The 25,781-nt window shown below is 47.2% G+C and overlaps 1 protein-coding gene across 1 annotated transcript; it reads right to left on the reverse strand.

Moving 5' to 3' along the window:
- Positions 1 to 3,403: 3,403 nt before the first annotated feature.
- On the reverse strand, positions 3,404 to 25,527 carry trim37 (tripartite motif containing 37). The gene is made up of 25 exons (XM_036525703.1): positions 25,136 to 25,527; positions 24,109 to 24,189; positions 23,134 to 23,235; positions 21,756 to 21,796; positions 20,629 to 20,745; positions 20,151 to 20,238; positions 19,532 to 19,654; positions 18,830 to 18,953; positions 18,666 to 18,733; positions 17,598 to 17,722; positions 13,977 to 14,027; positions 13,548 to 13,629; positions 13,221 to 13,297; positions 12,722 to 12,901; positions 12,362 to 12,476; positions 12,066 to 12,263; positions 11,510 to 11,646; positions 9,337 to 9,419; positions 7,561 to 7,755; positions 7,157 to 7,450; positions 6,556 to 6,711; positions 6,174 to 6,360; positions 5,626 to 5,735; positions 5,134 to 5,280; positions 3,404 to 4,920 (listed from the first exon to the last, which is right to left on the reverse strand). The coding sequence occupies exons 2-25, from the start codon at positions 24,127 to 24,129 to the stop codon at positions 4,862 to 4,864; spliced, it is 2,880 nt and encodes a 959-aa protein (XP_036381596.1). The 5' UTR covers positions 24,130 to 24,189; positions 25,136 to 25,527; the 3' UTR covers positions 3,404 to 4,861.
- Between the last annotated feature and the right edge of the window lie 254 nt (positions 25,528 to 25,781).

A 25,781-nucleotide genomic window follows, 5' to 3' on the forward strand; every position in this document is an offset into this window, starting at 1 on the left:
GCTGCCGTATGTGGCGACGATAGACCCTCTGTCAGAATAAGGCTCAGCGCAAGGCAGTGCGGTCCCCAGCCGACACCTGCGTCTGGAAAAACCCATCGGCCACATCAGCGGACGCTTAAGCTGGATTTACCCTTCGGAAACAATGGATACAATGGCATGCAGATGGGGAAATGGGATTTATTCATCTGAAGCAGGAAATTAGAACCAATGACGAGATGAGTGGTACTACTCAAGTTAGTGACCTGAGATGCCAGACTGCGATTCTAAGCTCAAGGAGCAATATCCGCTCCAAATCACGCTCAGCCCTTACCAGATGTCCCCGGTGACAAGCAGGTAATGGGTCCGGCATTAAAAACAGTGAAGCAAATACTTCCAAATACCATTGCAAAAAGATAACCAGTGAAATTCACCCGTTTTATTCAATTTTTTTCCCTAGTTTTAGATTTTGAATTTGGTTTGAACTTACACTGATAACTATCTCCTCTCCCTCTGTCATGCACTCAGTACTGGTGAGGGTATTTTGAGATTTCATTTTAAACATATGAAAACGCTGTAGTGTGGTGGGCGAGGCGATTTGATTTGTTCACATGAGTTAATGACTAACCGCACAGCGCACGTCTTCTGGCCGGCGATGACTCACTTGGCTCTCGGCGCTTTTAATGGTTTTAAATTTGCACTGGTTTAATCCTCGCCTCAGAGCGAGCACGACCGCGGCTGGGAGAGGGAACCCAGAAAACGAGCCGAACTGCAGCCGGGACCGCGAACGGAACGGCGGTGCAGGGGGCTAAACCCCGGCCGGGCCGAGGGCTGAGGTGCGACGCGTCTGCCGTCTGCACCTCCCGAGTGGCCCAGGCTGGCAGGGTCCGGCTCCTCCAGCATGGAGGCGCAGAGAGGACAGGATGCGAGCGGGACGGCGGCCGTGCCAGCGCTCGCTCACCCACATAATCGCCGCTGAGCTCCCTCTCCCCGAGCGAGGGCCTGGCAGAGCGACCGCCGCCTCCCCCTGGACCAGCTGCCGCCTGATGGCAGGCACTCGCGGCTCTCGCAGGACAGGGGATTAATAACAGCAGGGGCTCTGTGCAGCCCGTCGCCAGCCGCTCTGCTGCGGCCGTACGGCAAGCTTCTTAAAATACTACGGCCAATGGATCCACGGGGGGGGGACACAGCTAAACGCACAAAAAACTGTGATTGCGCTGCAATTCTTCAAGTACACCATGTTTTTACATCCTTGTGTTGTATTATGGGGTCTATCCAACAGTCTCATGGCTGGGATTGACAATGATATGCACGCCTCTTCACCGTTGATGAGGTTTGATGAATTACAACCTTGATTTATGAATTCCCACTGTAATATCTTAAGATGACATCTGCTGATGAGTAGAAATGCATCTTAAATAGTTAGGCATCTCCTTTTACAGTCATACGAGGTATAACACAAATCTCAGCAAAGGCCATTTTTGCTTTGCTTTGAGACATTGTAATTAAGCAGACCTCACAGATGAGACATAAGTAACCAAAATGCCAATACATCTCTTCATATTGCATTTTAAAGGCCTTGGTCTCATTCTGGAGTAATTTTCCTCCCATTTTCAATGTCACAATGAACCTTTCAGTTCAGAGGGATTCTAAAAAAGGTTTTGTTTTTTTTTTTTAATTTGACTTGCCAAGACAATCTCCCTTTCCATTATCCAGCACTAAGCTCAAAATGTATAATACTGTCAATGGAACAGCTGCATTACATTCAAATGAATTGAAACCTATGCTTCTGCTACAAGCCTGCTTAGACATACAATTACATAATATAACCTGTGCAAACACACAGACATATTTAAAAAAATCAAGGACCAATTCATGAATACAGAGTCCATTCTACTTTTGTTGAGAGCAATTTCTGCAGTGTATCACAACTGAGCTTTCATACACATAATGGATGATGTTTGTGGTGTGCAAAACAGTTTGAGGGAGTTATCACATTTTATGCATGACAAGCAAGTATGTTTTAAAGTGGGGGGAAAAAAAACCAGGCACTGAGGTGTAAGCTAATTGTGAAATACACCGCTAAAATTCTATGATGACCACATCATTTGTTCGTTCATGTGTGGCCATTTAAACACATTTGACAAAACAACGGTAAAATGTTTTGTTAATTTGTTTGTTTATTACTGTTAACATAAATGTGCATAACCAACAGAAATCGGACACCTGGAATTTTTAAAATAATAAAAAAAGAACACTTGACAGCCATTCACAGATAAGCAGAAAGACGAACGCAAACAGAGTGAAGCGTGTTCAGTCAGTGTCCGCGGCGACCGCGCAGCTGGACCCCGTGCGCCCGAGGCAGCGCGGCTCAAGGCTCCAGTGGATAACACGCTCAGCAGCAGCACCAGTATCGGCACACATATTCAATATACCGACCAGACAGTCAGCTCCGCCCGCTCCAGACCGACAGCTCTACCCCCGCCATGGCCGAAGCTGCGAGTGCTCCCATTCGTCCTGAATATCCTTGAAGGGGTGTGGTCTAACAAAACATCCGCTGCTAGCGGAGCAACACAGACATTAACAGAGCCTGCCGTTTCCAAACAGAAACTCCTAGACAAACAAGTACGGACAATGGAGGGGAAACAGGAGCTGAATATCTGGTCATAATACATGGAATATCTGTAGCATCACCTTCCTTCCTCTCCACTCGAACACATGTCAGATCAAAGAGCAACTGGTGACACATTCAGCGTAGGACTTGTAAAAGCACACTTGCAATGTGGACTAGCACTGTAAACTGGAGGAAAAATACTAATTGAGGATACACTTTTCAGACCACACAGGGGACATTACAAGCCAGAGGGGAAACACGGAAAAAGGGGCATGCATCTTGGTGTAGGATTTCCTAGCGTTTTAATCACATTGTTAGCGGTTTCCGGCTGAAGCGTGCATTTAAGATGTGCACTGACAGTACACTCACATATTTGACATTTTGCTATGCATTTTCACGTCATCCGTTCAACACCCAATTACGGCACACTCAACCAGAAATAACTGTGACATCTCTGCACTGTACATTTAAAGGACTGGAGAACACATGGCAATACTGTAGAACATGCCAAATATCCACAAACAATTTTTAAGTGCCAACCAAAGTTAGAGTTCTAATAAATAATTTCAGTTCACTGGCGTTCGCCAACAAATATTAGATGTCAGTATCAGCACCAAAACCAAATGGTCAATATGCACAAATACAAATGACAAAATTAATATAAAAACAAAGGAACCCCACTTGATTCCCTACCAATTTTGAAGAAAACATTGTTTCAATCCTATTAAAGGAATATAACCAATATCAATTGTTACATGGTCAACTTACTGAACAATGGAAAGAAAAAAGGTTCCATTTCAGAGATGATTGCTGGCATGGAATTCCTGTACACACAGCACAGATAAGAATGGACAAGAATGGTCCCTGGCAGATGTAAACTTTGTCCGAAAATACCCAATTACAGTTAAAAGTAGTAATGATCTACTGAGTCCCTGACAGCTGTAACAAACCTACGCCTACTTGACAGCACTCTTAGTCACAGGAAATGCAGAGAAGCAGATGTGCTTCTCTACAGTCTCTCTCTCGACAGAACGAATGTTAATATTCAAGGATAACGGTGCAATTCCCCTGCCCGTAATGTCTATTAAGTGAGAGACACTGTCCAAGGCTGGGCACTAAGTTCAAATACTGCATCTCAAAAGACTACAAACAGAAGCGCACAGAGGTTCAATAAATTAAATATCATATCCAATCCACACATTCATGTCCAGGCACAAGCCAAACCCATCGTCTTTCACACAGGCCATAGATTATGTAGACATTCTAGCAGTACAAGACAGGTCCATCACAGCAGCATGTCTGGTTCCTTTTCATCAGGACTATACAGTAGGTACAACATAGGCAGATTAGTGTTTACCTGTCTCCGCTCTGACCGTCTCCATGGGGCCACATCCTGCACGCTTTGCATTCTCCTCTCACACCAAAAGACACTTCAGAATGAACGGACAGGTGGCAGAGCCATACCAAGACACATCAACAAGGTCTACAGGGAAGCATTTTAAATACAAGCAGCAAAGGCCCATATTCCTACTCCAGCTGTGCACCACACCTGCAGTGAGCTTTAGAGGTTGACTACAGCCCCTGCCAATGACTGAGAATTATTTTAGCCATCATAGTAGCCAGTTTGTTGTTACTTACTCACTACACAATTCCTTCAATTCATGGCCACAAGCCAAGGGACAGTGAGCTCTGATCAGGTACAACTGCCAGCTGAACCACACATTTCAGGAAAAAAATAGCTGGAACAACAGGAGCCATGGCAGGATTTTACCTTCCTCCAAAGCCAACAAGCTGCTTACACACACATTACAGCAAACAAGCCTTTGAGTTATTCTGCTTTAAAGTACTTAAGAGCAGCCCACTGATGTGTCTTTTAAATCATTCATTTAATTATGCGTTTACCAAGATGACTGGCATCTCACTGCACAAGGCAGTGCAACTTAAATGCTGCACAAACCTTAAGTAAATTCTCTCCCAAAATACCTTGTCTCCCATTTACCCAAGACCATCTTACATCTCTTCCATTTACACATATATACAAAGAGTTATTAGTGACCGTATATTTTTCAGTCGACATTCATCATGAAGTTTGCTAAACGGAATCGTAGCACTTGTGTCACGGAGTGACCGTGGGACCGAAAATGAGAAACCGCATGCAAGACTCTACGAGCACACAAGAGCGGATGAACTTCAGACAAATACTGTGCATTCTGTACAGCAGCACGAGTGCCCCTCTGTAGAAGCACTGCAGACGGCGGTCTGGGAGAGGAATCACCTCTCAGTCGCCTCCCCTGCAGTGAAGCTCAAGTCATCAGAGCTCAGCTGGTCCCCTGCAGAAAGGGACAACAGTTCCCATCAGTCTGAAGTACTTTCAAAACATTTCAGACCTTGTGGAAAGGCACCTATACAGTAGCGTATAAAAATGTTTTCCAGCCCCTTTCGGGGTGGCAGTAAAAAAGCATTAAAGTCTTGTATGGTGGTTTTTAAGGCTTCAGAGGGCTGTGAGGGGTTGGGTCAGCGTCAGAGCTGGCGGCCGGACACACCTGGGCAGGGCAGGGCTCGGGTGTCGTAGCGGCAGTCTCCGGCCTCCAGGGCCACCGCCTCGTCCTCGTTCTCGGTGTCGCACTCGATCTCGCTGTCGCTGCTCATCCCGGGCAGCAGGTGGAGCGTCTGCTTCTGGCACAGCAGCCCTGCGGAAGCACACACAGCCGCTCATCACACTGCGCTTCCACACCGCCAGCTACCGGGGCACGGCCGAGGCCGCGGGGTCACCCTTGCGGCTTCCACAGCTCCTTTTCCTGGAGACTCCCAACAGGGAGCGAGTAAGACTGGACTTACAAGGTGAAGCTTCATGGAATGTTAAGATATCAGATAAAGCACATTGAGCCGTGCTTTGGCTTCCAATTCTGTTTCCGAGGTACTTGAGGCAGGCAGCCCACTGACAGAGCGTGACTGGAGGCCCGGTCAGCTAGCACATAAAAAACAGGGGAGGCCAGTCTGGCACAGCGGTTAAAGCCCCCGGGCCTTTCTCTCACCTTCGTCAGGACGCGAGGAAGTCCCTTCGGAGAGCGCCAGCAGGGACTCCCGGATCTCGCTGGTGCCTTCTGGGTCACAGTCCAGGGAGCTGTCCGTCAGCAAGCCGGCCCTGGGGGGACGGCAGCTGCATCAGTGCAGGTCGGCTCACAGAGCGCAAGCCGTCACCTCGCCTCACCCCAGCCTCCCTCCTCTCAGGGCACAGTGCCCTCACATCCGCTCCCACCCTCTGCTACCACCCACGTAGCTCTCACTCTGCAGTGCTTTTAACGACAAGTGACTGACAACAGCGAGTACAGAAACGTCACACAACTTTCCAATACTAATCCCTCCTATGACAATGGCTAAAAATAAACGCCCTTGTATTACACCAAGGAAGGCACTTCCTGTGTGCTCTCCTCTTCACCGTCACCTCAACTATTCTGATTAGATCAAATAAACGTTGGAACTGTAACTGAGTGGTCAAGACATGAATGAGGCCTTTTAAAACTGTACAGTTGTGGATGCCTTTATGCGCCTCAGGAGTGATGGCTGCAGGGTGGGCGCTCACCCCATGGATGGAGCTCTGCGCGACTTGGCAATGGGCACGATCCCGTTGAGCCCGGCGATGCCGAACAGGTCTGAGCCGGCGGCTCCGTACAGCGGCTCGTCATGCTTGGAGCTGGATGGCTTGTCCGAGGAGCTGGAGCTGCCCAGGGAGGGAGGGGAGCTGTGCGCGCTGCGCGGCTTCAGGGCCCCTGCGAACACACGGCATCGGTCAGGACCCTCCCGGCACCGGCCACACAGGACTGCCGTTCATTTGCAGACAATGACCCAACGGTCAGCGCTCAGCAATCAATCCTTGCCGTGTGCCGAGAGTTCAGAGAACAGGTAACTCATTTTATTGCTTTGGAAAAGTTAAACTCCGAGCTGCATCCAGCCGGAGCGCTGACCTTCTCCACTGGACGAGGGCTCCCTGTCGCTGGCAGCGTCCCCGCCCTGGCCCCTCAGCTCCTTGTCCATAGCGTCCGCGGCCCTGCGCAGCGGGAGGGGCAGCCCGCCCGCCGCGCCGCCGGCCTCCTGCTTCGGGGAGGGGGCCTTCTTCCCACCTGCACAACGAACCCGGCACACATTACCTCCAGCACAAAGCAGCACCGCCCACGTCGTCTGCTGGCTGCGTTTGCTTAAACCGTGTAGTAGGACAATATAAACAAGACACTTAAACCATTTAATATTGGACGCTGTGCAGTGTAGGGGTTTTCAGACTCAATGTGCATGTGAATCATAGGAACACTCCTACTAAAAAAATGTGAAACATAAAATGTGAAGAGGACAGTGTATCACAGCATGCCCGCTATGCTGGCATGACCCTATCTGTAATATTACCTCCTGTCTATAAAGAAAGACCAACGGCAATGCAAACTGAAGATGAATGCTTGTTATGGAAAAAATTGCTCTACATGTCTCTTTATATCACTAGTCCAGTTCTGAACTCATCGGCTGAGCTGGGTTAATCAGACACATCGTGCCCATGCCAGCCCTCGAGACGCTCACCGTTGCGGCAGTGTCTTGGTGCGACAGCTCCCTTCCCCAGCAGCTCCAGGTCTGTGGGTTTCCGGCGCATGCTGGAGTCGGAGTCCGCGGGGGGCCCCTGCTCCACCACCGGCCCCGAGGGTCCGGCCCTCGAATCCCCGCCCCCTCGCGCCTCCAGCTGGCTCTTCACGTCCGTCATCTTGCTGCGCACCTCCGCCATCTGGGCTTTGAGCCGGATCAGGACCCCGGAGTCCGGGGCCGACCGCCGCACCGCCTGCGGCCGCCGCTCACGCTCCTTCCTGGAGTGCACTTGAACTGCAGCCACGAAAGCACAGGCACCCGTCACGTTCCAGAGCTCCGCGCGGCGCGAGGAAGACGCCGGACGTGCGGCCGGGCGTGTGATCGGCACAGCGAGCCGCTCCTACCTGTGCTGTGCAGCAAGGAGGCGGGCGGGCGGGGCTGAAGCCCCCACAGCGACTCCACGCTGCTGCGGTCCTTCAGGTCCAGCAGCTGGATGAGGATGACCGGGTCGATCTCCAGCAGGCTGCTGCTGCTGCTGGGGGCAGAGGCCAGGCCAGACGCCCCACGCCGCAGGCCGCGTGCGCTCGGGTTCGAACCCCCTGAGAATGACAGGTTGTGGGGGGGGGGGGATCAGCAAGGCAAACAGAATAGCACTGCGCATTGCAGTCTTGGTAAAGTTCCTATAGAGAAAGTAAAGCAAGCTGGATTGTTAAAGTCAGAACTGTGGCCACAGCTGCCGAGGCCTTTGGTCATGCCCTCCTCAATGCGAGACGGCGCACATTTGCCAAGATTCAATCTCCTTCACCTACGAAGGACGGCCATTTCATTGTCAGGAAAAAAATTGAGTTACCAACACAAAGCAACACAATTATCTAAAAATCATTCAGGTCACATACTTTGCCATTTAAACCTGTAAGATTAAAAGATTGAAATATTATCAAATATCTACAATAGAGGAAAAGTTCAATGGCAGCCACACTGTTAATTTTGCAAGTTTTAATGAATAAATTTGAATATTAAATCTCCCTGCATTTTTACCCACTTTTAAGCATGGGGATACTGTATGACTACGGGCACTTCTTAATCTCTCTGAAAGCATTAGAGAACAATGTCCTCAACAAGAGCAGATGGACAATGCTATTCAGAGATTTCCCAGCCAAATGATGGGAAGCAGAACTTTAAATACAAGGTAAAACTTTATTATATTTATGATATTATAAAGACTTTTCAAAACGTACAAATGTTCCGTCACTGTGAATATTCAAGCAGTCATGTTCAAGATGTCATGTAAAACTTATGGCAATGAAAAAATTAACTAAGCATGCACTATATTTAGCAGTCCTAATGATGCACACAATTGTTTTCTAATAGAGCAGTAATATATAATACATCCACTACACACAGCACTTGCCCCATGTGGGATTGAAAAAGTGATCTTTCCAACTGCAAATGGAGTCCTCCTCGAGGCACATTCAATCCATGTCAAAAGATCCTGAGCACTGAAGACTTAAGGAAGCCCACAGCAAAACACTCCCGTGGGCATGATGTCAGTCACACATTGTTTGTTGTCTAGCCAAAAAGACTGATGGTCCTTTAAGGTAAGAACTGTCAATGGACTGTATAATTTTAGCATGTCAAAATAAGGACTACTGAAAAAGGAACAGGACTTTTTTCTTTAAAATTTTTTTTAAAAAACATTTCCTTTAAGCTTTTTGCCTTTTTGCCACATTTTAGGAAACGTTACTCATAGGAGTAGTGTGTGCCTGTCAGCGACACCCTCCATGAAGTGTATCACTGAAGTGCAACAAATACAATTCTCCAACACACTCGTCGTGTGAAAACAGTGTATTGACAAGTCCTACAGTGCACTACGGCAAAGCAATCATTGACTGGAGGGCAGGCACATCAGCGCTGATGTCATCTGATTCATACGCAGGTGCCTCATAAGGTGCTAGAGGGTGTGAAAGCAGCTGGGATGGGAGCCCTGGCCAGCATAACCCACACTCCCACGGCGCAGCGAAGCCAACTGTGCTCTACAGCAGCAGGCTCCCACACGCTGTCAGCACATGGCGCAGCTCAGACTCAAACCTGGGCCCGGGCCGGGCGGCTCAGTCTAGACTCGCAGCAAGGGCCCTGGATGTAACATAATCGTTATTCGATAAGGGAGTAAAGCCAATTACCTGCTGCCCCAGCCGCATCCTCTGGAAGCTCCCCTTCCTCCATCTCCAGATGCCCGGAGTACTCCACATCGTTCTCCCCAGACCTGGAGGCACACAGGGGAGAGCCACTCTGAAGGCCCTGTTCAAGCAGTGTGCATACATCTCATAGAAAATATGATAAAAATGGGTGCTGGCTGTTGCTGAGAAATGCTCTAAAATCAGCAAAATATATGAAAACACCCTACATCCAACAAATAAAAACTGACGGAAGGTTATTTTCCATGAAAGAGGTTCTTCCAAGACAATTCCCATGGAGGTGAATGAAGAGGCTCTAAATGGCGTACACAGGAAACTGATGCTAATGCTTGAGACAGTAAGAAGGGAAAACAAACCTAGCTGGTGGAGTCTGACACAGGGACTAGATGAAGTCATGCATGCACAATGACACCCCCAAGTAAAGCCAAAAAAGGCAACCACTTAAAACCTGCCAACCTTGTCAAAATGTTATGAGTACCTCTCATGACACTGTTCAACATCCAACACACACACACACACACACATTCTACAATCAAACCCATCATGTGGGTGTCAACTATGGTGGTGATGTTTAGAGATCAGAAACAGGTCTTAAAGAAAGACAACTGGAGTCGTTCACATAGGCCGCTTTCCCTTGTGACACAGGTCACCCAGAACTGAAGACAGTGTTGTGTGTAATTTTGATATCAGATCCTTTCCAGCATGCTTTCCTTTCAAGGAAAATACAGACAAAAGCCATAAACACATTTTCAGGCATCACCCGAGATGCTCACAATGTGTGCAGGGCAGGACGAAGTCCTCTTGGGTGCCTGTCTGGCTACTGCAGGGAGTCCTTTAAGAGCCCCGTAGATGCGGAGGGAGTGGAAAGCAACCGGGGGCGGGACGGGTTACGAGCCAAAAACAGTAAATCTAAATCCGCATGACCTCAGCTTTCATGATGTTCTCTGGAAGGAGAAAGGAAGCTCACTCGTTTCCAGGAGCTCATCAATCAGCCGGGGCTGTGTTTCCGTGTAACCTGACCGGGACGCTCTTTGTGATGATTAAATTCCCCGGCGCTCCATTACATTTACCCGCTCTGCGGCGGGACGCTTCCAGTGGAATCAATACAATGTGGAACACTAACTCTGGGCAACAATGAATCAGGGGGCGGCCGGAGGGCGTGGACGGGCCCCGGAGGGGCGTGTTCGTCTGGGCCTCCCGGAGAGCTGACGGGGACAGGAGAGACGACAGAAACGTACCGACCCCTGCTGCGAAGTGACTCAGAAAACCCCTGCAGTGCTTCTGGCTCTGAGAGGAGGGTCTATATATAGAGTGAGGAACACATCTGGGAATATGGGCCGAGCAAAAAAGGCCTGCTGACATCGCAGGGTATGAGAGGATGGTCACAGGGCATGTCGGAAAGGCCTGCCACCTGGCAGCAGTTTCCTACAGGACCCGAGCTGACCTTTGTTGAAGCCAAGCACAGAGAACATGCACAAGAGAACCGTTTGGTGGAGGGGAAGGATGGTGAATAGGTGGTGTGAATGCATCCACACACAAGTGCAGTCACTGCAGAAGCCAGTGAGGGGGCTTGGACACGTGACTGGAAGCACACAGGATCTGAAATGACTCACAAGTGTCTTATCGGATTTAACAGTTAACAGGGAAGGAGGGAGACCAGGGATGACATGAGTTAAAGCACGGGAAGTGGTGACTCGACGGGCATGTTTGATGACTTCCCGGATTCTCGCTGAATACGACTGAACAAAGTGTCTCCCCTGTCAATAAACATTGTAAAGCCTCCATTTAATCTAACTGCGATGTGATTTGTCCTGAGTGATGCACTGTGGCAAGCTTTATCTGTTAGGAACAAACCATCATGCTTAGACTACAGGAGGCCTTCATTTTTATCTGGCAAAAGTCCGAATGAAAGAGACCAACCTCGTTTCGGTTCAGACTGATATATTCAGACGAGGTCAAACTCCATCAGGTTTACTTCTGAAAACCAGGCTGAATCTCTGGACTTGAGTGAGAGAGGAGTGTGGGAGCTGGCAGCGCTAATTAAAATGCAGGACAGTGACTGAGCGGGATGAACCAGATGCTCTTGTGCGAGCCCTTCTGTGCCAGATGCTCTCTCGTAAGAGTCCTTCTGGAGCTCTTGGCGCGGGCGGCTACTCACATGGTCTCCTCGTCGATGTCATTCTCCTCTGTGTTGCTGGTGGCCGTGGAGCTCCCGGAGGTGCTGCTGCCGTCCAGGGGGTTGACCTCCTCGTCGCCCGTCAGGCAGTCCACCTCCAAATCCCCGTCCGACAGCTCCTGACCACAAGAAAGCACAGCGTTCACAGGCCCGTAATATATATAAACCCCCCTCTGGCAGGTTCCTGGAGGCACTCGAGCGCCGGTTTCCCGTTCAGAGCTTCTGGTGCTGTGAAGCTCGTCTGACTCTATGGCTTGTGATGGCGCATATGGTCACTGCATTACATAAAGCACGTTGAGCAGCAGCGACAGCTTTAATGCAAGGCAATGAAGCGCGTTTCCCTTCTTATCGCTCGAGGAGAACTTAACCAAACTGTGTAGCAACAGAGCCTAAATCCTCCCCCCAACCCCCCCGAATGTTAAGCCAGAAGCCTCTACAACCTTCAATTTGAAGTAGAAAAAAAAAAAAAAAAAAAAACAACCCTTTTAATTTCATGCTGTCTGCAGAGGGATTAATATAGATGGATCCGCTGACTCACGTTGGAGTCGTCGTGCTGGGTCTTCTCCTCCTCTTCCTCCTCCTCCTTGGCCTCGGCAGCTGCAGCCCGGCTGCTGTCCTCCGCCGCGCCTCCCTTCCCCGGCCGGGGGTCCCTCTCGGACGCCGGGGTGACCAGGCGGCGATCGGGCGGGGAGGAGCTGCGAGATTTCTGCCGGCGGAACAGCTCGATCGCCAGCCTCTGTAACCAAGGCGACGCGGGCACGGTCAGCGACAGGCAGGCAGGGACGAGCTCGCACGGCACAGGCTGAACGTTTGCGGGGTTTCCGTGGCACGCACCTCTTTCAGATTGTTGATCTGCTGAATGTAGCTGGTCTGCGCTGACTCTAGATGGCTGATGTACCAGTACTGGTCTCTGCACTTCTGGAAGAACGTGGGCGATCGCACCTGATACCTGAACGAGGCAGAGGCAGCAGTCAGTCTGACAACCAGTTACTGGTACTGGATTTTTAACAGATGTCACATCTATTGAAAAATTCTCGACAATGGCCCAGCTTTAACTTCCTGATCTGAACATCTGACTGCTGTAAAATTTTAACATGTCTAAGTTAGTGAGAATCCAAAATGGCAAGCCAACAGTGGAGGAAGAATGTGTCTCGAGAAGCTCTACACTTCACACTGACATGAAGAGCCACCTACCGCAGCACAAGGGTGTCTGTCTGCATGTTGAGATAACCTTCACTCGCTAGGAGGTCCAGCCTGAAGAAGCGGTTGTACCCCCAGCACTCCCCCACCTCAAAATCTGAGGCAAACTCCCGAATTATGTTTTTAGAGGGGTCGCTGGATGCCTGGTGCACCATTTCCACTCGGTACTCGTACCTTAAAAACAAACAGGATGCTGAGGTTGCGCCTCTAGATTCAATGTGGCAAACAAGCGAGGAGGAAATGAGAGCGCTGACAGAACTGAAATTTTATTTCGTGTTCCTTGTGTTCCGAAAAAAGTGTTTCTTTTTTTGTGCTCCTACAAAGGTTTGTGGTCTTAAGGTTGTGTGATCCTAATCCCACCCACACCGTAAGATAACGTCCCTCGAGCTTCTCCATTTTCACTTTTTTGCAGATTTGATCACTCTGGATGTGAGGGACAGAGAATTAACTATATGTTTACGTATTAGTCATGGGGAGGAAAGGGAACACGTACTTTGAGGTTTCGGGCAGTCCAGCTGACAGCTCCAGGAAGACTGAGAGGTAGTTCCCCCGCACCACACCATTCCCGTCCTAGAGACATACAGACGCGCATACTCAGAGCAGCCAACAAGACCCACCTGCGCCCAACCCTCCAAAGCGAACAAGAAAGAACCAAAGGTCAGAGTGAGAGATGGCTACACCCTCGCGCTCAGCGCACCTAATGTACCAAAAAGCAACTGTCTTACGATACGTACAAATCAGAAAATATGGCTGGGGGACAATGTTTGAGTGACTGTCAGCTAGCAACTTAATGTTTCAGACACAAAGGGCAGCAGCTTACTGGATAAACCTTCAGCCTCCAGCACAGTCCGGATATCTGCAGAGGTGGACTGTACACGGGATCTGCCCTCTGTCTCAGCGTACTGCACATTGAACAGGGAACACAGTTTCAAGACAATACTGAATCACAAGGCTGCTGAAGTCAACCGCAGAGCAAGTCAGTCCCCTTGTAAAAGATTTTTCTCTCCTCCCCGCTTTGAGTTTATATGCACTGCTTTTAGTGATCCATTCGGAAGTGGTGCACACAACTCCAATGGTTGTCTATTGTGTTCTTCCCCGCTGCGGCTGATGGAGAACGCCTTGCGACCTCTGAGTAAACACAGCGTCTCCTGGTTATGCAACACCCCACAGGACTAGCATCAGGTACCTTCCCAAAGTGTTCTTTCTCGCATCTTAAAATAACCAGGAATGATGGAAAACCCACACTTACCTGAAGTTTGCCAGGACAAAAGTGCTTGAGTCATAGGCTGGAACCAGCTCACTGCAGAGAAGAAAATATGCATTACGTTGCAAATCTATAAATACAGTGCTTGCAGCTGTAAATGTCTTTTTTGCTTGCAGAAAGTTATTTTTGACTGACTTAATATTCAATCATATTATTCTCATTGTCTTCCAAGTTCCTTCACATCTGAGTTGCTGGTTATGCCACCATCGAGCGGTAAGCACTCTTTAAACAGAGAGTCAATACTTTACAACAAAAACAAAAACTAACCCTTCCTTCACCTGCCCAGCAGCTCTGGATGCTAACCAGTGGCTTCTTGTCGATACCTGTTAACAACAATGTTTCCGCAGCACCTGGTGAGGTGAGCACCGATGGGCTTAAACAGACTGCGACGGCCGGTTCATTTTCCTGGAGGTGAACGGGCTCTTTGCGGGGCACGGGAGCGTCCCTTCCAACATGGAGCTCGCGATTCAGAGCGATTTTTTCCTCCTTCCACCATTTCAATTATTCCGTCTCATTAAGTGCAGATTGTATCCCTGCTCGAGCCACCCTTTGTGGCTTTCCTCCAGTGGAGGATTAAAAAAAAGCTGTGCTTGCTCATTTACGGCAAAAACAGCGACGTGGCTCAACGTTCCAAATAAACGTCGCGGCGCTCAAAGAAGGCTTTCAGGTGGGAGACACAGCCGAGGCGGCGCTGAACTTCATTCCCAGTTTTATTGGTCATTTTTACTACCCGTTATTTGCTGCGTTTACTATGCTGTCACTTGGAAGTCATCATTCAGCAGGAATGCAGGCATTTCTCACAAATCACTGCACAGCTTAAAAATACTGAAGAAAAAATGTTATCCTACTTTATCAAGGTATATTTCACTGGATCTTAACATCAATATTAAACAAAAATCGGTTTAAATGTGAAGGGGCGCAGATTATGCCACTAAACATTTACGTATATGAAACAAATTCACACACACACAAAAGCCAAGCTGAATATAAAAATGCTTTACAGACACACACTCAGACCACCCCAGTCCTGCACTCCTTTGAAAGACTTCGAGAACAGTTTTTTTTTTTTATGCTCCCACTCTTGGTGTGTATTCCATTAATCTCCTGTCCGTGTCCATGATTACACAGGACAGTGCAGAACATTCAGCCTGCTCCATTTCATGTGCATAAAGCCGTGACATTTCCCTTCCTTTTCTTATTACAGAATGCACGTTGAACACATCAGGGATTCAGCATATTGCGCAAACACAAGGGGCCAACGCTGTCTTTGGACTCTAGGACTGAAATGTGGGCGACTGAGATGGCTGAATGGTATTCAGTCCTTATATGTGCTGCTAAACCCTGTAATGAGGAAAGGTGGTGCATTTCAAGGAACCCAGAACACATGCACCAGCAAGTCATTTACTGACTTACAGCATTATTAAGAGTGCTTTTGCATAATGGCACTTGGTAAATGTGATCAATTATTCCTGAAATAAGCTAGATGGCCATTCTAATTACACATTCACAAGGGCAGCAGACTCGCTGGATAATCAATGCTTCGACACAGAATTCAAAACAGGCAACCAAAATCATAAATGCATCACACGGAGTTCTGAACAGTAACAGATTATGTTGTTTTTCATGTTTCATTAAAATGGATTGATTAGAAAAGGTGGCCAAGGGAGAAGAAAAAAAGCCTTCTCCACGCATAATCAGCAAGTCATCTCTGACATTTCTGCTTTTATTTAAGTCTAAAACATTACCATAAAGATTTAAAAATATCAAGAAAGTCATATTCAGGAAATCATATTTATGGGAACTGTTGGCATTTGAAAATACAAAATTCAGCACTAAAGCACCTTGTAATTCTAATGTCAAAAGCACATTCAGGTCAGTATAAATTGCAAAATTCCTTAAGTGGTCTGGAATCAATTCACTGATTAAGAGTTTATGAAGGGCAAGTGGCAAAAACATATTTAAGCTGATTAAATTAATAAAATATTATTTAAGAGACCGTGCTACTTTGGCACATTTAAATGGCAAGTGTCCCAGACTGAGGCCATTAGCATTGAGGGAGCACTCACAGCAGGCAGAATATACGCATAACATCAAACCATCCCCTCAACACAGACACCTCCACCTGCCGCTCCATCGCTCTCCTCACCAGCCACAGCACTCGCACAGCACACTGTGCGAGACCTGAAAGCGCAGTGCATCACAATTCAACAACAACGCCGTTAGACGCCAGCGCAATGGCTGGACAAAACGAGGTGAAAGACCTATGAAGCATCATCAAATGGCCCTCCTTCCCTCCCGGCCCCCATGAGGATTTGACAATTTACTGCAGGTGCAGATTCAGAAACACTGGGTTTCTTAACACACCTGACAGTCTATTAATATTGTGTACTATATTTCCAATGAAACCAGTGTGCAGCAGTGATGCTTGGGGGGGGGTTTCATTATCCCAAATGATTTATTTATCAAGCCGTCTGTGCCTGCTAAGCTCACTGCAGCATTAGCGTTCGGCATCTCGAGGGAGCACCAGCTCCCCAGCTTCTGTCAGGAATTAATATCTGAACACTGAGAGACAGTCTGGTATCCCACACTTACCAATCACAGCCAGACACAGTTCACTCGACCCTAATGAGCGGCCTCTGTATTAAAGCTGAGCAGCAATTCATCACAAGTTCTCACTCAGATCGGATATACGTTTTCCAAGACTCCTCAATGAGATTCTTAAGATACGACTTTTTCAAGGATTAATTTTATGGACGCAATGATCAAACTCCTGTGAAATTCTGAGAATTGAATAAATATAACCCAAGAGACGTCACTTTAAAGAATATTTTGTGCCTGCATGGAAAAACACACTTGTGAATGCTCCTGGCAGTAAATGTCAGTCACCAGTGACTTCTCATCCTGGGCTTAGCATCAGATGGTAAATTCCAATTCAATTCAGTCAATTCAGGAGATTAATTGAAAATCAATTAGCCAATTTAAAAATCTTAGAAAATGATGGGCAATTCTCAATTCAAGAATTCCTTTAATTTAATTAACTGAAATGGAACTACCCACAACTTTAAGTACACAAGTCAGTAAGTTTTTTTTATTAGCACACTGATATTACTACGGTTGTAAATGACAAACTAATCGATAAGAAATAAAAGGTGGACCTGTTCAGGTATCCTTAAAGAATGCACTTTTTTCCACGACTTTTCAAGGACACTTTGACCATTTCCTCTAACTTTCCCATAGCTTTCCAGCATAAAATATGTTCAAGGATTTTTAATCAGCCCCTGGGAAAGGGAGTCAACCCTATTTATTTTTATTTGATTTTTATCTGATGCACCTGAGCAGAAATACTCACAAGTGCAAAAAACTGCATTGCAACAGAGACAGCAGAACTACACGGTCTGTTGTTCCTCCACTCTTTAAAAACCACCTTTACCCAAATGCTTCGGTAACACCTGCAAGGTCGTACAGCACATAGCTCCCTAAATGGACAGTCCCAGTTGTGTCATGACTCACAGGCAAGGAGTGTCTTTGACAGGGCTGGATATTTCCAAACTCCCCACGGCCCTGAGCACTGGGAGCTCTGCGGGGGGAGGATGCGGGGGGGCGTACCTGGTGAAATCGGGTGGGACAGGTGTGGTGACGAAGGACTGCATGGGCTTCCGGTGCACTTGCTGGAACATGAGCAGGATCTCTGGGCTCTTGGAGATCAGCTCACTTTTGCTGCAGGAGCGCAGCTGCAAGGGGACAGGAAAAGGCCTGTGCTGTCACCAACAACCTCTATATCTCACACACACACACACACACACACACACACACACACACACACACACCTTCAAGGCACTGAACACGCACTTTCAAACCAGACCCCATCACCTAGCTTCACACTGTGCGTGAGGTGCTCTGGACCGAAACAACCCAGGATGTTTCCGTTCTCTTCGGAGGAAGTGAGCGTTCAGTTTGCCAGCGTGTGAAGGGTTAGAAATACTACTTACAGACGGGAAACAGAGGAAGTCAGCAGACACCTTGAGGCCCCTTTGAGGAGCTCTGTGAAATTCTGCCGTGAGGCCGAGCACAGTGTCAAACGTGCGAATGCAATCGACGGGAGGGTAATGAAGCGGCCTGGCTGAGCGGGACTCCTGATCTGACGCTCGAGCCACAGCGCCCAAAAATGAACCAGCCAGCCTCCCCCAGTGCCCTGCACCCTGCTGCCACCATTAACACTCACTTCACACTCTCCGCCTGAACACTTCCCTCCACAAAGCAACGGACAACGCAGGAAGTCCTGCGAGAGACACACACTCTCAAACAAGTAGCAGACCGGAGGCTGCAAGCACAAGTATGTCCATTTGTTTTCTCACTGGTACCACCAGACATTAAGGTTTACTATCACATTTAGACTTCAGGAATAAAAGTGCCTCACAAATAGCAAACTGGAATGTGAAAAGATCTGGAATGTTATGGAACCGATTTAGAAATCTGTTGCTAGCATTTACTGTTAGTTATAATCAGTATGCTGCATTCCCTCACACAAAAAGATGTGTGGAGGACCTGAGCCACTGCCTCTACAATAATAATCACAATCCCACAGTGAGTGAGATGTGTCATAACCTGTCTACACATACAACGCTATTCAGCTTTGGAAGCTGCTTCTACATGTGAGTGTTTCTCCTGAAGTACCTGATGTTCCACTTCCTGAAGCAGAGACTCCAGCAGCTCTGTCTCTTGAGTGAGCGAGGTCTTCTGACCTGTTGGGACACATTAGAAACCCAGGTGAATTTCAATGGCGGAGGCCTACAACCCAGACCCAATCATGAAGGTGGTGAGGCCCTGCCTGCCCGCACCCATGAGGGTGATGAGTTTGTTCTTGAGCTGGTTGTCCAGCCGGGCGATCATCATCTCCACCGCATTGCGGATCTCCCTCACACGCTCGTCCTTCGCCCCGCGCACCGCCTCCACGTTCCTCTCCTGAGACAGGCGGCACGACAGTATAGATGTCACAGCTCACAAATCACAATGTCCAGCACAGACAAATGAGCAAAACCTCCACAACCACTGCTAGCCACATGCAGAGTGAAACCCATTCCATCACACTTCATCTCGTGAAATGTACTTCATTTATGCTACAGTGCCACCTAGTGGACACTTGATATTTTGCTTGCAGAAAATGTCTCATCTCTGGGGAAAAAATACTCTCTGGGAAAATACCACAGATTCCATAATATACAGTGGCTAAATAAACAAGCTATTTTGATCAGCATTGTAAGGAACATAAAATCTGTGTTCTGGCCCATGTCCATCTTCCATGAAAGCATTTACAAAAATCGTCAAAACAAATTAATTTCAAATTCCTGTTAGAAATGCAAGGTAGTAGATGGTCAGTGATGTGATAATCCAAGCCAAGCTAGGCGTTGGTGTAGTAGTGGCACAGCAACACTGTGGAAAAGACTATTGACCCGAATGGCCTGCAGGTTAAATAAACCTGGCGTTGATGCGGAAGGTACACCCTGTGCCCTTTAGTGACACGGTGGCTGGAAGCTGCTCACCACTTCCTGCACCAGGCTGATGAGCTCCATCAGGCGCCGCCGCAGCTTGGCCACCTCCTCGTTCACCTTGGTCACGTGCTGCTCATAGATCTCAGCCAGCGGCTTGAAGGTGTGCCCTCCATGCTGAGAGACAAAATGGCAGCAGATCTATACATCACTCATTGATTTACATATCTACATTCCAGGCCCCTAGTTCAAATGTCACATGTCTCAACCTTCACAGATATGTTATTTACTGTACTAAGAACTGCATTCTCACAGAATGGGAACATTCTGATTAGCTGTGAATAATTTGCAAACATTTTCTAAGCACAAATATTACACACTCTTGGAAAAATAATAATGTAATGTTTTCAGTGAAGCACCACAAACCAAGTGTGAATGCGCATTTTCTAATTTCTTTCAAATTCTAAACCAATAGGATTGTGCTTGTAACAGAATTTCATGCATACTACATTGAACACTGGGCTTCACGTCAACATAAGTAAATAGCGTATTCTCTGTGGTCCATTTCAACATCACCAGAGGCCCAAAGGTTGCAGCAAGGGCCTGCAGCAGTGAGAATGACACTTCTGTTGAGGCAAGAGCCACTGATGTTCGCTTTCCTAAAGGTACTGACCATGCCCCCCCACAGAGCGCACTGGTGGCAGATACACTTCTTACAGGTCCAGCAGAACACGCTCAGCTTCTCGTGGTGATTCTCGCACCTGCGGAGAAAAGGCACGGGAGGTGTCAGCGCTGGCCTGCAAGGTCAACCACCCGACAAATTGTCCTGCGACTCGACCCATAATCAAAGACCGCTGGGCAACCTTCATCTACAATTACCATCGACTAAAAGAATGGGTGGGTATGCCGGAGCGCGTGAATATCAAAACGGCAGCAGAGACTGCTGGGGTTTGCGTCACTCCGCGTTTTAAAATGATCCTTGCCTGGCATTGAGCCGTTCTTTACGGGAGACTGACTCCAGAGCAGGAGAGAGCGGGGCGTGAGAGGAGCGGGAGGGTACGACTGCTGACGAATGAGCGCGAGCGGAGCGCCACCGGGGCGCGGGGTGCAGAGAGCGGGGGCCCCTGGGACGGCCGCAGCCGCGCACTCACTTGTCCTTGTCGTTCTCCTCGTGCTTGGAGAGGTTGCACAGCTGCAGCGTGTCCAGCTGCTGGGTCACCTCCTCCGCCCAGCGGCAGTTGACCAGCTCCCGCAGCTGCAACGGCGCGCTGTCAACACACACGCACAGTCAGCACTGAGCACCCTGTCTCCGTCACCTCCCTAATATTTAAATCACTGATTCTCAATCCTGCTCCTGGGGCCCCCCGGCTCTGCACGTTTTCCATCTTTCCCTGCTCTACCTACCTGACTGAACTCATCAGTGGCACTTTTGATTAGCTGAGCACACCTGATTTAATCAAGAGCATGTTAGTCATTTCAATCAGGTGTGTTTGGAGCAAAGGTAGATAGAAGATATGCAGGACAGGGGGGCTCCAGGAGTAGGATTGAGAAACACTGATTTAAATAATGCACAGTTGCAGATCCTTGGTCAACATTAATGTCAGCAACTGACACAACAGTACAGAGGTGGAAAACCCCAGCTTCAGAAAGTAGAAGTCCTGCCATGTATTTGGTCTAGCCATTCACTTAACAAGGTGATTTCACTAGTTAGCTCCTCTACCTGGCTGAAGAGTTGTGCCAATTAAATTCAGCTGGTGTAGTGCATGGGTGGAACAAATACGTGGCAGGACTTTTACTTTCTGAAACGGGCGTTTTCCACCTCTGTAACAGAATGGATGTTTCTTGCACCTGAATTACATTTGACACTTCGAACAGATTTCAAATAGTTTTGGCATCAATAAAAAAAACCTCAGGGTATTTTACATATTTAAAAAGTAACCTCAATTTCACAGTAACAGTGCAAAAGAAATTGTAGTGTATGAACACCCAAGTTCAACAGAATAAAAATCACAAGGATTTTACAGTTCTGGAGAACAGTGAAGTTTTTTTGCTGAAACTAATCAATGTAAGCTTGCATCAGCTATGTCCTTTTGGTGAACTTAAAAAATCCATAGTTAATTCCTTAGATTTACTCCAAATCCTCACCCTGTGGTCTAAATTCAAAAAATCTAAACGCTACTTTTCAGGTCCGACTTCAAAGTACTGTATGGGAAAGTGCAAGCTGTGCCGTGTCTGCATTAGGAATAAAGAGCAAGGCTCAGATCTAAAGGGTACTTACCGACAGTGTGGACACTGGGCTCTTTGCTCTGTCAGCCAGCGCTGTCAAGCAGTGAAACCCAACAGCCTTGAATTAGCATTATTGAAAACGGGTGGGAAAACAACAGGGAAAGGATGATGATACCGCTCTACTGGATTTCATTAACTGCAACGGCACTGGGGTCTCTTGACAATGACTGTCAAGTTATCCATTGTACGTTTCTGTACAAATGACTGGATTATTTTTCCTTTACCATCTCAAAAATGGCGGCACTACAAACTTATACTGATGATACTGACGGGGCTGCAGAGTAGCAAAGTGGTTAAGGAGCAGAACTTGTAACTGAAAGGTTGCCAGTTTGATTCGCCACTGGGGCATTGCTGCTGTATCCTTGGGCAAGGTACTTAACCCACAATTGCCTCAGTAAAAATATCCAGCTGCATAAATGGATAACATTGCCCAAAAAAAGTAACAGCTTCTGCTAAATGCCTATAAAGTAATGCAATGATCCTGCCCAAGATCCCTTTACTTCATATACCTAATATCAAATGTATTCCACTAAAACACTTGACTAGACCATGACTAGCTTTCTGCAATAAATTAACCTCAGTAATTTTACACAGAAACCTGCTAACTATTACATTCTGGTAATAACGTAACAATGTTTTCTCTGGTTTAAATAACCCCTAGACAGTTGGAATGCTAGCGTTCTTCTGACTCTTAAACTAAAAGAGCCTGTACATTAAGCCAAGGTGATTGGAAAAATACAGTACATGATATCTAAGTAGACAGTATTTTTAGCCAAGGTTGTGCCAACTGAGACTTTGATTCATTTAAGAGTAGCTGGCTTAAAACTAGTAATTAGAGCACTAAAAGGATGAAGTACTTAGCTATACATTGCAATTATCTCATTTCACTATGTGCAAAAACAGTTACACAGGGAATTGTGGAATCACACAGCCTCGTCTTCAGTTAACTCTCCTCAATCCTGATTCACATTCCAATGTCCCAGTAACAGACATTGTGCAGGTCCCTCTGCTTTACCCTCTACATTCAATGTAACCTATAAACTGACCGCCGTCCAAAAACACATTACTTTTATTGACCATGTTTAGGCACACAATTCACTGCCTACAGCAGTGCTTTTGCTAATGAATGCTTACAGCATCTTGTTTTCCTTTCAATCTTCAAATGAGAGCATGTTCTAGTATACCCTAAACCTTCGCTATCCGTGATCTGTACTCAGAGCCACACTGAATCAGTGTTTTTACATGTAAACTTAGAAGTAAGTGGCATCTGTGTGAATGAGAGCAGCTCAGAGGGCCCTGGCCCCACCGCTGTGTGCAGGAGGGTATATGTTAATGTGGAATGCCCGTGCTGCCGCCATGGCCGCGCTCACCCGGATGCAGCTGAAGCAGCAGAGCTTGGAGCAGTGGGGGCACAGCCGCGCGTCCCGCAGCTTCTCCATGCAGATGAAGCAGCGGAAAACCTCCGCGATACTCTGGGGGAACAGAGGCAGCCCACCGTCAGAGCCAGAGGGCGGGATGGGGGGGTCTGGGCTGAGCCCTTCTACAGCTTTGTGTGCACAACTCATGTCAAACCGTGGATACACACAAGAATCAGCCTCGGTGGAAACTCTAAAGTTACGTAATGATGACATGCATGCAGCTACACATAAATATGCACGGCATGTCAGTTCAATTGTACATAAATGCAGTCAATGCCTGGATGCACATCAATTCAGCTGACAGGCAGAACCATTTTGCCAATGTTCATTTGTCTCCGGTGGGCTTAAAACCCATGTCTTTTCCATTTTTGCTTCCCAAAGGTTAAAATTCATGAGATATTGTCTTGTTTCATATTGTAATGTTAAATTGTATTGTGCTGTCTGTCAAGCAGTGACTTTAAACAGCAGAATGGTAATAAGACACAGTAAACATTTAAACACCCTCTCTGGAGAATCAGCCCTAATACAGACTAAGTCTGCAGCAATAAATTCTTATTAAAGTCGGACCTCAATCCAACGTAAATCACTACTGGTCATTTGGCCAAGCCGGTTTGGAACTAATATCTCACACGGGAATAATACTGTTGGCAAGAGATAAGAAAAGCTAGGAGTGACAGGTTTAGTAATTAGAGACTCCACAAGCTGTAGAACCAATCCAGTTGTAGGACTTGCACAGGTCAGTCAATAGGTTTTAACAGGTTCTTCAAGTATTGTCAATCACAGGGAATATACACATCAAGGAAAATGTGTTTCAAATGACAAGCATACAATCAGCTAGCTTTAGCATAAACCTTCACCATTGCTATTTGCAGCATTATACAGCTTGCTAGTGGATTAAATGTTGCTATCTGTGGGGTTCGAACATACCTCCACACTTTGCTCATCCATTTCAGCCAGCGTTGACCTGCCCGTGGAGAAGCAACTGCAAGACAAATTTCACCCCGAGACCTGAAAACAACAAACACAGGAATCTTAACTAGCTAACTAGCTAATGCATCACATTTCAGATAACGACATTAGCTAGCCAACTCTTACCAGTCTCGTTTCAAATTACATTGGCTGACGTGAAGAGCTAACGTCAGCTCCTAATAACTGACAGTTTTCAGCTACAGTATCACTCTCTAGAGCTAGTTATCTAGACTAGCTAGAATAGCTAATTAACATCAGATACATTCAGTTATCGCAAGAAATACTCGTATTTTGGAATCTCACTGCATATGCTGGTCAGTTTTTGCTTTTGAACGTAAGTCGGAAGAAAGCGCACTCAGCCTTAACGTTTGCCAGCTAACGTTAAATACATAAGCATCTTGGCTAACATTAGCCACACTGTAGTCTCGCTAATTACACATGTGGATAGCTAGTCAGAGCTACTAGGCTACCTGATACAAACAGACAGGGTAGCTAACCTGGCCATCTATCTTAACCCCGACATGTTCTGGTGAAGTTATTTAGCTTCTGCGTTAAATATTTATCAAGCTGGAGACTGGCAGACGGCTAGCTACAAATACATAAACTGATATTTTGACTGACTTCTTAGCTCACTAACAAAATCAGCTTTCTAACTTAGCTATATGTGCTGCAAAAACATAGGGCATCTTACGTTAGGTAGTTAGCTCCGTTAGCTAGCCAAGCATCTGTACAAAACAAACGGGAAGAATAATTGCTGGCTAACAAACTACATAAAATGACGCATGGCATTGCACATATAGTAAACATCACTTTGCTTGAGCGATATCTAGCTGGCTAACCTGTGTTGTACCCAGTTATGCTAGGTAGGCGGTTATCATATCCGCCAGCTACCTGCCAGGAACACACACAGTCGTCTGCTGCCAAAATATGGAACAACATTATGCAGCCAGCTCACACACTGGAAAAAGGCTGATAGCATACTCACGTCGCTTGCTATCCCAAGCGCTTTGATTGCAACTGAATGCGTCGACACAACACCAGTGTGCCGCCGCGGTTCTACAGAACTGGCTAGCTTGGGCGTAGCGCAAGCTAACTGGCTGGCTAGCTAGCTGGACAGTCACTCCACCGCACTGTCCACGCACAAGAAATACTTTCAAAATAAATAAACAAATGCAGCTAGTTGTTGAGTCTGTTTTGAAGACACGTTGATCCCTGTTCACGGCTGAGCATTTAATTCGAGGAAAATTTTGCTGCGCCTTTACATCAAGGGTATCTTAACTCGTTGGTTAGCTAGCTAGCTAGCTCCATTTGTATTTTTTCCTCCATCCAAGCTGCTTCATTTGCAGATTGTCACCATAGGAGACCGTTCTATACCTTCTCGCGAGTCCTTCGAAAACCGCTTAATTTCCCCAACCCACCAATAACAAAGAAGAGAAATGGAGAAAGGCGGGACCTCTTGATCCAGTCAACCAATCACAAATCAAATACTGCCGTTACCCAGACACGAATTTGAGACGCATCCAAGCCGTGCGCGTCACCCAGCAGCACGCCCAGCTGGTTGATTGCTTCCACGTGAACGCGTATTAGTACAAAACAGGGCTTGCTGCTCAGTGTACGCGGATGTAGATTAA

Source organism: Megalops cyprinoides, chromosome 3 (assembly GCF_013368585.1).
Source record: "Megalops cyprinoides isolate fMegCyp1 chromosome 3, fMegCyp1.pri, whole genome shotgun sequence".
Lineage (NCBI taxonomy): Eukaryota > Metazoa > Chordata > Actinopteri > Elopiformes > Megalopidae > Megalops > Megalops cyprinoides.

Excerpts from the sequence above, each read along its gene's own strand:
- trim37 (XM_036525703.1), bottom strand. The coding sequence starts at position 24,129 with ATGGATGAGCAAAGTGTGGAG. Across the intron at positions 9,420-11,509 it reads GACATCGACGAGGAGACCAT|GTCTGGGGAGAACGATGTGG; the intron begins GTGAGTAGCCGC and ends GTGTGCCTCCAG. Across the intron at positions 4,921-5,133 it reads CCGAGCCCTGCCCTGCCCAG|GGGACCAGCTGAGCTCTGAT; the intron begins GTGTGTCCGGCC and ends CCCTTTCTGCAG.